General features: G+C 30.1%; 2 protein-coding genes across 2 annotated transcripts; one reads left to right on the forward strand and one right to left on the reverse strand.

Annotated features, from left to right (window-relative positions):
* Positions 1–1,021: 1,021 nt before the first annotated feature.
* LOC139521244 (uncharacterized) lies at positions 1,022–3,622 on the reverse strand. The gene is made up of 3 exons (XM_071314705.1): positions 3,422–3,622; positions 1,678–1,836; positions 1,022–1,128 (listed from the first exon to the last, which is right to left on the reverse strand). The coding sequence occupies exons 1-3, from the start codon at positions 3,618–3,620 to the stop codon at positions 1,121–1,123; spliced, it is 366 nt and encodes a 121-aa protein (XP_071170806.1). The 5' UTR covers positions 3,621–3,622; the 3' UTR covers positions 1,022–1,120.
* Positions 3,623–9,914: 6,292 nt separating this feature from the next.
* LOC139518585 (uncharacterized) lies at positions 9,915–12,205 on the forward strand. The gene is made up of 4 exons (XM_071310064.1): positions 9,915–9,974; positions 10,482–10,698; positions 11,123–11,269; positions 12,102–12,205. The coding sequence occupies exons 2-4, from the start codon at positions 10,494–10,496 to the stop codon at positions 12,107–12,109; spliced, it is 360 nt and encodes a 119-aa protein (XP_071166165.1). The 5' UTR covers positions 9,915–9,974; positions 10,482–10,493; the 3' UTR covers positions 12,110–12,205.
* Positions 12,206–14,354: the final 2,149 nt, after the last annotated feature.

The raw sequence follows: 14,354 nt of genomic DNA on the forward strand, positions 1-14,354 counted from the left end.
TGTCATACTAATGCGACTGTTATACATAGAAGTGAGAGGTTTAGCTAGCTATAAAACCAGGTTCAATCCACAATTTTCTACATTAGAAAATGTCTGTACCAAGTCAGGAATCTGACAGTTGTTAACCATTCGTTTGATGTGTTTGGACTTCCTTTTTGAATTTCCCTCGGATCGAGTTCAGTATTTTTGTTATTTTACTTTTTACATCCAAACTATATTATGATTGATTTCTTTAAGTATATTTTGGGCGAGTGATAATATCAGGTGAGGTGACAACTATATGTCAGGTAAAGTGATTTTTGTAGAAGTTGTCGACCTTTAAACCGCTGATAAATATCAAAGGATGGTATACAAAGTTGAAAGTATTGATATTTAACATGACTGATACTTAACACACATCCAATTCGAGGAACAGTTGAAAAAGACTCAATGACAAACGTCCACTAAACGCATTAATTATTAAGCTCATCAGAAAATGTTTATTTAATGTAAACAATTTTGATATTTGTTTTAGTTCACATATTTTTGTAAATATATTGGTATTTTAATGCAACTGTCATACAAAAAAAAAGGTTTAGCCTTCTTTATAACCAGGTTTAATCTAATATGTTCCATATATGTCGGGAATTTTACCAGTTTTTGGTGGGTTTCGTGTTGCTTATTCTTTAGATATATGTTTTTTACATGTGTACTATAGTTTGCCTGTTTGTCTTTTTCATTTTTAGCAATGGCGTCGTCAGTTAATTTTCGATTTACGAGTTTGACTGTCCCGCTGGTATCTTTCGTCCCTCTTTTAAAGCTGTTTTTTCATTCGTTTTATGTGTTGGAGCTTTCGATGTCGTCATAAGCACACAACAATTTAAATAACAACTAATAAGTGTTTCTGTTCCTTAGGTAGGTTTAGACTGGCATGTCATGTTCAGAAGAATATATATATAATTTAGTTAAATTAGTTAATCAAAACTCGTGTATTTAGTAACAAATGAATATGTGGTACTATGAAAAATAAGAAAAAGGTGCATAATAGGTACATTAATTTTATTGGAAAAAGTAAAAAATCTACGGATTATTGATGTCACTTTATGTTGTTGAACACTGCTTGTGTCTTTCTATTTTTTTCTTAATATCCTGTAAAATAAAATATATTATTGTAAACTTGTAAAGAAAAGAAACTTTTGTAATACATAAAATGTTATTAATTTTACCCAATACTTGTTTTCTATTTTGTTACTTAATATCTCTATTATTTCGGTATCAACTATAATATATAGAATACGTCAATAAAATATAAAAAGATGTGGTATAATTGCAAATGAGACATCTCTCCACAAAATGACACTGAAATTACCAACTATAGGTCACCGTACGGCTAAACGTATTGATTTTGTCGCAAATATAAATATTGCTGTACTTAAACATTTACCTACTCTTACCGTTGATCTGATCCTCATCATTTTAATAGTAAATAAGATTTATATCTCAAACAACATAATAATAAATCCCAATGAGCTTGAAAGCTCAAATGATACAAATGACTTATCGTACAGACATACTCAGAGCTAGATTCTTCTCTCAATTTAAATATTAAGTGCATAGTTTTGTATTTGTCCCATTATAATATACATGATTTATGAGAGCTGCTGATAATATTTAATCTGATGTATAATGGAAACCTACCTCTGTGACTCAATCCTGAGTTAGATCTCCATCCCGAATTAGATCTCCATCCTAAATTAGATCTCCTTCCTGAATTAAGTCCCCATCTGTCAGAACGTCCAAATCCACTGTCAAAATGGCTGCTTCTGTATGGATCATATGTAGCTGCTCTTTTGTGTCCTAAAGAAGTTATTACTATTGTTATATCTAATCAGCATTAGTACAAGTATTAGTTCAGATGATACGATATGTTGGTGCTTTAAAAATACATGTAAATATATAGTATGTAGACCTATCATTGCACCTCATCCTATAATAATATGTATCAAAATTATTTTGCATTTGAATTAAAGTAAATTTGGAATAAAGAAACAACGATAGTAACGTGACGTCCACAAAAAGTCAACTTTGAAAAATGAGTAATTTAGATATGTTACATGCATATTTTAATTAAAAAGACAATAATAGTAAATATGGACTATTGTCAAATTTGTTCTAAACATGCAAAATATAAGGTAAATAAAACAAAACATCAGGTATTTGATATTTACTGTTCTGCAAAAGTAAAGCTTGGATACAATTTGCGAAGTACTATTTACAGACACATTTATCGTTTGGAGTTCGGTTCAAATCGGGTTTTCTATTACTCAATATGGTTCAAGATGAAATGTGTGGACATTTATTGTTAAAAAGAATATATCTTTAAAATAAACACAGAATGGATAATTTTTTTTTAACTATATCACAAATAAAAAGTAAAATCACAAAAATACTGAACTTAGAGGAAAATCTAATGGGAAATAAAGGCAACAGTAGTATACCGCTGTTCAAAACTCATAAATCCATGGACAAAAAACAAAATCGGGATAACAAACTAAAACCGAGGGAAACGCATTAAATATAAGAGGAGAACAACGACATAACACTAAAATGTAACACATATAGACAAAATCCCACGAGAATAACAAATATAACATATATATATAACATCAAAACCAAATACATGAATTTGGGATAGACAAGTACCGTGACACGTCTTATCGCAATGTGAATTTACACTCAAAAATAAGAGAAAACAAACGACACAACGTTATAATGTAATACACACAGAAACGAACTATAATATAACAATGACCATATTCCTGACTTGGTACAGGGCATTTTTAAAGGAAAAAATGGTGGGTTGAACCTGGTTTTGTGGCATGCCAAACCTCGCACTTTTATGGCCATGTGAAATATAACATCAAAATGACAACACAGGACTACAATATAAATAAATTGGAGAACACAATTGACAAAGAATCACACGAACAACAGCCAACAAAAGGCAACAAGTTCAAAATTTTAATACGCCAGAAGTGTATTTTGTCCACACAAGACCTATGTGTGACGCACAGATACAAAAGTTTGAAAGCCGAAACGAGTACAAAGTTGAACAGCATCGAGGACCAAAAGATCAAAAAAAAGTCTATAATCACATGGCAAAATAAAATAACAGAAATAAAATAATCGAAGGCAAAAATCTGCCAAAAAGGTGCAATTTGGGTAACCTAATGTTCTATTAAAATGAACACTTTTCGAAATAAATACTTAATATAATACTATCTCATATTAATGCTTTTGTTGGTGAAAAAACGTCATTTGAAAACAAAAGAACGTAGATTATATATTGTAAATATGAAACCCTAATGGCAGATCATAAGGAATAACAATGGATATATGTGAATCTGTGTCTATAACAAATTATAAAGTTTATATAACTTACTTCGATATCCGCCATTTAATCCCCCTGACAGACGTCCACCATTCCAACCACTATTCCATCCATTATTCAGCTGTCTACTATTCCATCTACTTCCTAAAACTCTGGATCCCTGTGAACCCCATGATCGTTGATTGTAACTGTTAGCAGTGACTAAAGTAACCAGCACAGCAAACATAACAACAAAAGCTAAGGTATTCATGGTTTCTGAAAAAAAGAATAAATTGTATCAAAACTATTATATCAAATGTATTTTGTTTAAAACTACAACATATGTATTTATGCTACAACAGGGAAAATTGTGATCTTTTACAAATCAAAATACAAATGAAAAAGTTGCTTCTCTAATAATATGATACAACAAAAAACGTTTGTATAACTTTTCGAAAATGTACATTCAAATTAGTGTACACATTTATCATTTTCTCTCCTGTATGTTTCTGCGACTCAAAACATCTTACAATCAAAATTGATCGTAAGTTATAATGATAAATGTTTGATTGACGAGTATTTTTACTATCAAGGTTTTTTTTGTGTGAAAAGAGCTATTGTATCGTTAAAAGACAATGAGAGAGAAAACAGTATAAAAATGATACATCAAAACAATGCTTTTATAATGCATTTAAAATCTAAAATATTTGTCTACAAAGTTATAACATTTATTTAATTGAAAAACTAGTAAGCCAGTATTATTTCGTTTATATAAAAATGATGATATGATTGAAAAAGCTGAAATGATGAAAATTTATAAATTGATATAAAAAAATAAAGTAAATAACTTACCTTTTTTTTTTTGATAGTATTTGACGAACTAGACCAGCTGTGATAGAATACACTGAGATAGCAATCCGCTTTTATACTATTTTTTGTCAGGAAATACTTCTAAATGGGGAATTTTTTAAAACCCATACCACACAAGTAAACTACGTAGGTTTATAAACAATTAAATGTTGTAAAGGTTACAACTTTGACTAAGATGTCAATGTTATTGGCTAGTAGATCTTATGTCTTTTATGTTAAGTTAATGAGCACATCTGTCATATACAAATTACGTATTTTAAAATCATTATGCATTCAGTTTTACTATAATGGTAAGTATAAATTTTAAAGATCAGTACCAAAAATATAGATATTTTACTTTCTTCCTGTTACTTTTTCACTGTTTCACATTTCCATAATTAATCAACAAAAAATCGAAAAGAATACGTTCATATTTATACTATGTTTTCTTTTAAACTGAAAATAAAACTGAACACACATTTTTTTACGCCACTTGTACTTTTTTTTGCTGATGCAAATGCATTTAATTGGGCTATTAGAAAATAATATTTTATGAGAAATGATTAAAAGATTGGAAAATTATATTTTTTATTATACCTAGTAATTTAAAGTTTTCTGTATATATGTGTCTTTAAATTGTTAGCGAAGCTTATCTAAAATGCAATAAATAATCTCTATATATGGTCAGAAAATTTAATAGTAGATCGAAGCATAAACAGAATAATTAAAAGAGTCATCATTTTTTATTCAATCTTTTCCTCTGAGTAAAACAACTCTAAACATTGGAAACAATATTTTAAAAGAATTGGAATAATAGTTCTTTAAAATTTAGGATGTTTCCTATTATCAAAATATCCGAAATTTAAAAAAGAAATGCAAGGTATTGAATTAAGAAATATTTGATGCAAGCTATACTTATTTGTATTTTTAACATGGGTAGGCATTATATTCATGATTCTTTTTGCCCGAGCGATAGTGAGGGTTAAAATAACACGAATATAATACCTACCCATGTTAACACTACAACAAAGTATAGCTTGCATTAATTATTTCGATTCTGATTAGGAAAATTACGGTAATTTAAATGTCCGATGTATATAACTCATTATTTATAGTCGGGCATGATATGTACAATTCAACAAGGTAAACATGAGCTCTGTAGAGCTCTTAACCGACTTGATCCTTAAAACAAATAACAAATTAAAAATTATCAGCACATTTGACAGACTACACATACAAATAAAACACATGCATAATATAATAGCAAAGCAAACATGCATAAATCAAAGCAAGCTAGCTAAAAGAAAGGAAAAGCAAATTTTGCTTTAACTGGCACAATGACATAAGCTAAGCAAATAAATAAAAATAAAGGCAAACAATAAACAGAACATAGGGCCAGACGATTCCAGCTCTGAGAACAGCAAAGTTAATGTCTACATGAGCTACAGAAGCAGTTTTCTGAAGAACACCATGAACAAATAAAATGTTTGAACTGTTCCAAAGTTGAGAGGCTCCGTGCATGGTTAGGCAGGGAGTTCCACAACTTTGTTGCCTCAAAGCTAAAACTCATTTTGCCATAACTTGTAGTTCTTGGTTGTGGTATATCAACTGTGCGTTTATATCTAAAATTATATGAGTTATCTTTAAAATTCATTATATTGTGTAAAAACCCAGTACTGGATTTTATCAAAATTTTTAAGTTTCTAATGCCATGGTTCTCATGCGACTGATTTTAAGATTTGGTAATTTAGATTGTTCAAGTAGTTGTTCATATGATTTATTGTAGTCATTGTAGATGAATCTGAGCGCTCGTTCTTGCAGTTTTTCAAAAAAAAATTGTTGTTGCGCTCGCTACAAAAATGCCATGCGAGTGGACAGTAACTTAAGTGATTAAAGAATGGTAAATTGTCATTTTTGCCTGTTTGTTAAAGTGTTCAGAACATTTAACTGTCTGGCTGCTTTTTCGCATATATTAGATATGTGTTGGTTAAAGTCAAGCTTAAAATCAATGGTTACTTCAAGTAGTTTGACTTCATCATCGCATTTGATTTTGTTTCCATTTAAGTTAAAGACTATGTTGTTTTTGTGTGTTTTATTACCAATCGCTATGGCTTGAAATTTTTCTGGATTAGCCTGCATTTTATTTTGTAAAAAACCATGAGATTAATAAACCACTATCTTCCTCCAAGGATTTAATAACTGATGCACAAGAAGATCCAGATTTTGAAAGGGTATTGTCATCTGCATCTGTTTAAGTGTAGAACATTTGTGTGGGCTCTTTCATTAACCTCCCGTGTTTATTTATAAAGAGACAAACGACTGTCACTGTGATTTTTCAGAGGGAGGAGTTTTTGGTAGCCAGCATGAACGGTTGTCTTTTATAGATCAAATATGTCAATTTCGACAAGCAACACATTACAGTCATGATAAAATAAATAGTAATAACATGTGCATCATTCAAGACTTTGGAAGTGTTTTAATTAATAAAATATATTAAATGCATGCAAATTTGATAAAATTCATTATTCTTCAGTAGTCAATATACGCATGTGCAAACAAATTTTATTGTATTTAGGGCATGGCTTTATTCACAAAGCGAAAGAAGAACGTCATATTAGAATACCGTATAAGTTTCGAAATGAATATCTTATATGCAAGGGAAGTTGGTTAATTATGTTAATTCACTTAAGATGGGGAGAATTGATAGTTTCAAAATTAAAATTTTCTTTTTGTAATATATTCTGCTACGGAGGTGACCGATTATGTCAAATTCGAGGTATAAGTCTAAAAAGAAGGCATTGGAAGCCTAGTCTCTTGTTTTTTTAATTTCTAGTTATTTATGATATATTAATAAACTCATCATAGATACCAGGACTAAATTTTGTATATACGCCAGATGCGCGTTTCGTCTACAAAAGACTCATCAGTGACGCTCGAATCCAAAAAGGTCAAAAAGGCCAAATAAAGTACGAAGTTGACGAGCATTGAGGACCAAAATAGAACCCTAATAGAACAAAATGGATTATAAATCTATGGAAAAAGTAAAAAAAAATATACCGAATTCCCATGACTATTCAAGTCCCGAATCAACTATCAAAATCAACAGCTTAAACACAGTAACGAATCAAACGAACATCATAAATATATCTAAATGTTAAAGCAAATGTTCTGGTTTTAACATGTTCTCCTTTTTTAAAAGTGCTGGAAGGAACCCTGGCTCATACAAAAGTAAGAAGATGTTGAAAAGAAGAGGTGCAAAGTTCGTTCGATAGGAATTCCGACATTTTATTCATAAATTTAAGGCTCTATACACAATTACATTGTGATTTCTCATTTGTATTTTTCTACTGTAACAGTTAAACTTCCAAACACCACAATCTTTGTATCTAAAACAGGATGTATTTGCTAGTATTTGACTCTATTATTACAAATTCATTAATATTTTAATGCCTATAAGGTTTTGTGTTTCTTAATGTCATATACACAAAGTTGACATGATTATTTTATGCTTTAAACTTTGTACACATTAGACTTATAAATCCTTCAGCTATATTTAACAGACTATTGACTAGAATAGATCATGCGACGTCAAAATGAAAAATCTTGTCATTTCAATGACATTTGTTCCTTTTTCGTCATAGAATAAGTCAAAGTAAGATCACTATTCATATTTTATATAAACCCTCATAACAGTTCTTATCTTTTGCTTTAATACAGTAGAAAAATAATAAACAAATGAGAAAAGTTGGATTATATTTATATAACTTATGCATGGAGTTATAAATGCGATAACAATATATTTGTTATAGCAAACAAAACGTCCATCACAGGAGGGGGTCGCTAGATCGCCACGTAGCAAATAATCGATTACTTAAGTTAACTCTATATGTTACTTATTCTTCGATTAATTTTATGTATTTTCTTTAGTAAAGGAGGTTTCTGCATACCCTGTACGTTTGTGAACGTGATCAAACTTGCTAAGAAGATGATTATAAAACACTTTGTTGTATAAGTTTCATGGAAAACACATATGTCAAAACGGGTTGAGATTCCCTAACGTAATTGTTTACTGAAGAAAATCTTACCTTAGGTACCCTTAAGCATACAGGCACAGCAGATGAATATCTCAGGGTTGTTAAATTTATTTGTATTGTCTTAATGAACATATTTATATATGTTACAAATTCGTGAATGCACAGGTGTACGAACATCAATATATACCATAGATTTGATGGATTTTCTTGACATTTGAACTAGTGCACATTTCAGATGAGCACGTGTCGTTCAATTAAAAAAAAAATAATGCCCTATTTAAGCTACAAGAAGCAGCCGCCACACAAGTGTCCATCTAGAAAATTGGTCTTCACTTGTTTATTTGCTGATTTTAGATATTCTAAGAGGCCTTTGGAAGTGTAACATTTCTGAGTTTCAAACATATCAGACTAAAATGAAGCATTATGCGAGCTTCAATGATAAGTATTATTATTTGCTCTTTGGTCAGGTTTTCGTCTGTTTGGCGAAGAATTTCAAACTCGAAAATTAAAAATAAAATTTCCATTGCTTTGGCAAATCAAAAACCATGACAAAAAAAAAAAAAAAATCTATAAAACACAACATATAAAGGTGATGACAACACGAGAACGACGTTCATAATATAACATTTTAAAGAACAACATGCTTTAAATCAAATACAATGTTTCTGTTTTGGAATCAATAATAAGGAGCTGCTTAAAAATAAGATCTTAAATCATACGTTTTGAATCGACATTTTAGTCGTTAGCTCCAATTTATTTATCGTTTCAAAATGTGTATGCATTCAAAGTTACGACGCACTCTTTTCAGAATTACACATTATTATTTAGTCATTGTTTGTTCTGTGACTGCTTACAGCCCTCGTTTGGGTTTGATCGATTTGTATTCTTCGAATGAACAGTACGTAAAACCACAAAACTACCAAAAACTACCAATCTCCATGGAAATCAAAACGGAAAGACCATATGTAAATAGCTAGAACACATCAAACTAATGAATAATGTAAAATGCATCGATACTTCATGAAATACAAAAACAGCATTTGCATGAGTATCTATACGATAGAAAATATGCATTTTTGAACAAATTAATGTTAACTTTATTATATTCTGATAGTATAAATTCAACGCTACCTTTTGATTTTGACTTCGTAAATTAACAAAATGACTTCTGAATTTTTGTATGAATGAAAAATTAAGTTGCTTAAACAAAAATTGGAGAAAACTTAATTGTTGATAATGGTGCGAAATTATGTAAAAAATATTCCAGATTATAATGAATATTAAAAAAATATCAATATCACATAGAATTTGCTAACATAAAACATAAAATTATTTTAACTTCATATTTCGATAGATATTAGACCTCTTTCTACCAAAAGTAACTGTCAACATATTATTTTTGGAAGGCTGTCTATTAGTTTCTAAATTAAATTATTTCTTGTAATAGTTTACTATCATGTTAAATAAGTAAAGTGAGGGCGTAACCTATAATTTGTAATTGACAGATTTGACCATAACATTACTTAAGCGAGTGACATTGACATGTTGGTCATAACCTTCACAACCTGTAATGGTGTAATAAAATAACCTACGTAGTGTATTTGTCTAATTTTAGGTTTTATTATTCCCCAATTTATATTTCCTTGTTACAAAATAGTATAAAAAGGGAATGCTCTCAGAGCTCTCTATCCACTTGTGTCTTACAAGCCACTCAAGTACATCAAAGGCTAAAACAATAACATGTAAGTTGTACATTGGTTTTGTTTCTTTCATATTTATCTGTATTGTATATGAATTTTAAAGCTCTTAAATCTGAATTAATATTGTATTTAATAGGAAGAAAACTTTCTGTTGTGTTTCAAATACATCTCCTGGATGACCAATAATGTTGTCATAGCACTGTGCATATAAAACAATTGGAGGCATTAAGCCAATAGGAACAACTGTTGTCAATATGTCAATTTGGAAAAATACATAAAGCCTTTCATACTTAGTGTATATATCTCTTACTTGATTCATAAATGAACTTATTTTTCTCATAGACACTCATACCACATCTTCCTTTATCTATTATAATAGAAAACGCTTTAAAAAAGATTTTGCATTATTAAAGATATTAAAGCAGAAATGTACATCCTTTTGAAATAAATCGATAGCAAAGTAAACGCCTCACATTTATGAAATTCACGATCAAATTACGTTTCTTTATCATTGTGTATTTGGTATAATAACGCCGATGTATCTTTTAGTTTACAGAAATCATGAATACATTAGCAATAGTTGTCGGGCTTGCTGTGTTGGTTACTTTAGCCAGTGCTCGCAGTTATAGTTCCAATCGAGGATCATGGGATGGTCTGAATAATGGTTGGAATAATGGACGTCTGAGTAATAGTTGGAATAGTGGACGTTTGACCGGAGGCTGGAATAGTGGACATCTGGGAGGTGGATTGATTGGCGGACACAGAAGTAAGATCTTACAAACATTAAGTCTCATTACCAAACATACTTGAGAAATATCGTTAGGTTTTACTTGAATTAACTATTGTTAGGGTTGGACAGTTCAATGTTGTTTACTACTTAACAAATGAGGCATGTCATTGTACACTCGTATGATGATCTACTCCAAAAGTGTAGCTTTTTTAACGTTAGGCACCTTACAATCAATCAATCAATCAACCATTTTTCATTTCTTTTTAATGTACGTCGAATTTGTTTTTCCTAAACATTGTAAATGTAAATAAGTTAACATTTCAAGATTCATATACAATAAGATTAAAAGACACTGTTCTTTTTTAACTTTTGTTTTCATAGCATCAATAAACTGTAATATTATGCACGGAGATATGGAATGATAATATACCAAATATTATAATAATTCTTAAATTTATAGGATACAGAAGAGCAGCTGTTGGGTATAGATCAGTTGATCCATACAGTCATCTAAACAGTGGATTTGGACGTTTGAACACATGGGGAATTAATTCAGGAAGGAGATCTAATTTAGGGTGGAGATCTGGTTCAAGATGGAGTCAGCTAGGTAGGTTCCGGTTATTATCTAATTAAATGTAACCCGCATTTCTAATCTCTTATTATGTTAAATATGGATAAAAATGCAACCTTTTTTTGATTTCTTATTAAGACATAGATGTTACACCGAGTTTATAAATATAATAAGGAAACGTTGCAATATTTTAATTTTTTCAACTCTCATTAACATTGAACAAGTTAAAGGTCGATTGGCATTTATTTTAATATAATATTCCCTAGTGAAGTGTAAGAAAACCTATCCAAATTTCTAAAAAAAAATCAGAGCAAAATACCGAAATCCAAGGTAAATTAAAAAAAGGGGAGGTACATAAAAACTGACAACTTGTGACGTTATCCAACAAAGGAACAAGTAAAAAAGAAATCAGCTGTCATATTCCTATGGGGCAGGATATGTCTAACCTACCAAGGTCTCTGATATTTCCACTAAATTATGATTGGATTGTTTTGCCCAGTTTTTGGTTTTCTAATTTATATATTACGTTCTGTTTTCGACTAATGAGTTTTGGTATCTTATAGATATCTTTTATCCTTTCTTTTTCCTGACTTGTTACAGGCATTTGGCAAATAAAACTTGGTTACATACACTGAATTACACATGAAAAATAAAAGAAACTAACAAGCACATGATACGATAATATTACTTTTTCGTACTGGTTAAATATAAAATAAGGTTTTAATTTTGAGATAGAAAACAACCCAGTAATAAACCGATTTTTTCTTACGTGGCCTCTAAGAGTTTATATCATTAATTTCATGCGTACATTATAAAATAAAACAATCAGTTTATCTTCGAATTTACAAAAAGTACTTTTATTTTACAGGATATTGAGTAAAGAGGAGGATATAAGGAGGACATTACAACTTCTGAACATGACATTAATAATCCGTAGATTTTATACTTTTAAAAATAAAACTATAAATATAATATGCATTTGTACATTTTTTTATAATGCTGAAAATGCATTTGAAACTAAATAACAAGATATTGTTGGTGTGAGCTGTTGGTCATGTTTATACATATAAATACGAAAAAACACACACAAACAATCACTCAAAATTATTCATATTTTCTAGAATAACCTTAAACAAACACAATCATAACATAATGAGAGACAAGAATGCATAACTGTCTGAACACTTGAGGAGCTTTGTATGGGAGGTATGGGCTTTGCTCATTTTCGAAGGCCGTACGGTGTCCTATAGGTGGTAATTTCTGTGTCATTTGTTTTATTGTGGAGAGTTGTCTCATTGGCAATCATACTATATCTTCTATTTTATATTTGTGATAAAAATGGCCTTAAATGAATAACCAAACTTTTTTTTTTGGAATTTCGGACCTCTGTTTTTATATTAATTTATCAATTGAGAATTGATTTACAAAAGTAGGTTATCGACTATTTTTGTTTCGAAACCACGACTGCTGAACTGATGATACCATACCATCGTGGATTTACAATATAATAAAAGATTTGGTATTATTGCAATAAGGAAACTATCCATAAAATTCATATGAAAAACGAAATTAACAAAAAAAACATAACTCCGATGAAATTCATAGTTGACTATGTTATTCAAAACCAAATATTTGTATCTATAACAGGCTTTAATTGCTGGCAATTGACTATGTTATAGGTGTTTTATGAATACGTTGATACTTAGAAAGAAAATCTAAGATTATTTGTATGTCAATGATATAAACACAAACTTGACATGATTATTTTATGCAATACATTTTGTAAACATTAGATATATATAGCATTGAGCTATATTTAACAGACTTTGACTAGAATAGATCAAGAGACGTCAAAATGAAAATGTTGTCATTTGAATGACATTTGTTACTTTGCGTCACTCTATAAGTCAAGGTATGATCTTTATTTATTTCCTTATTACCCCTCATCTCATTTCTCTTCTTCTTGTGTCATAACGGATAAAATTATAATACAATAAAATAAAATGAAAAATTAAATGAATAACGTTTGAAGGTTCTTTTTCACATTGAGTTCTAAAAGAATTGAATAAAAAGTAAATTAACAAAAATACCAAACTCCGAGGAAAATTTAAAACGTAAATTCCATAATCAAATGGCAAAATGAAAAATGCAAAATAAAGGCAACAGTAGTATACCGCTGTTCAAAACTCATAAATCGATGGACAAAACACAAAATCGGGATAACAAACTAAAACTGAGGGAAACGCATTAAATATAAGAGGAGAACAACGACACAACATTTAAATTTATTTCATATCGTTTAAGAATAAGCGTATCTTATTGGATAAAAAGGGGCAACATGACATTCTTTATTCTTCAGTAATAAATTCCACCGGTCATTAACAGAACGAAACGGACCGGAAAACCGGTCGTTAACAGATTTTTAAATGATAATGACCGGTGGGGCGTGGTTTCTCTGTTTGAGTGACGTCCCGTAATAAAAAAAAAACAATTGCGAATCAGACGGTCTGCAGTTTACAGTTAGGAAAATGGAAGACACGTCTGTTAGTGCAGCCAACTCTAATGACCGTTTTGCTACTTATAAAATCATAGTAAACTTTATTTTGTATTTCATATACTAAAGTGACTTATAGTTATTTAAAACTATGACTGGTCTTCACTCTTTCCAATAGAAATCGTACATTATCAAGAGGTTACCACCAACAATTTGAACTTACGAATTCTTTTTAAAACATGGTTTCTCAATGAAATAAACATAATAGTTAGTGAAAAACTGGTCATTATCGTGATATGTGGACTGCCCGTAGGACAGTGGTATTGACCGCGCTGTCTCAGTCAATACCACTGTGCTGTGGGCAGTCCATATATTACGATAATAACCAGTTTTTCAATAACTATTATGTAAGTAACACACACAGAAACGGACTAAGCTTCAGACAAAATCCTATGAGAATAAAAAATGTAACATCAGAACCAAATACATGAATTTGGGATAGATAAGTACCGTAACACGTCTTATTGTAATGTGAATTTACACTAAAAAATAAGAGAAAACAAACGACACAACGTTAAATGTAACACACACAGAAACGAGCTATAATATAACAATGGTCATATTCCT

This window comes from Mytilus edulis, chromosome 4 (genome assembly GCF_963676685.1).
Source record: "Mytilus edulis chromosome 4, xbMytEdul2.2, whole genome shotgun sequence".
In the NCBI taxonomy this organism is placed as follows: domain Eukaryota; kingdom Metazoa; phylum Mollusca; class Bivalvia; order Mytilida; family Mytilidae; genus Mytilus; species Mytilus edulis.

Excerpts from the sequence above, each read along its gene's own strand:
- LOC139521244 (XM_071314705.1), bottom strand. The coding sequence starts at position 3,620 with ATGAATACCTTAGCTTTTGTTGTTATGTTTGCTGTGCTGGTTACTTTA. Across the intron at positions 1,837-3,421 it reads ATTAAATGGCGGATATCGAA|GACACAAAAGAGCAGCTACA; the intron begins GTAAGTTATATA and ends TAACTTCTTTAG.
- LOC139518585 (XM_071310064.1), top strand. The coding sequence starts at position 10,494 with ATGAATACATTAGCAATAGTTGTCGGGCTTGCTGTGTTGGTTACTTTA. Across the intron at positions 10,699-11,122 it reads ATTGATTGGCGGACACAGAA|GATACAGAAGAGCAGCTGTT; the intron begins GTAAGATCTTAC and ends TTAAATTTATAG.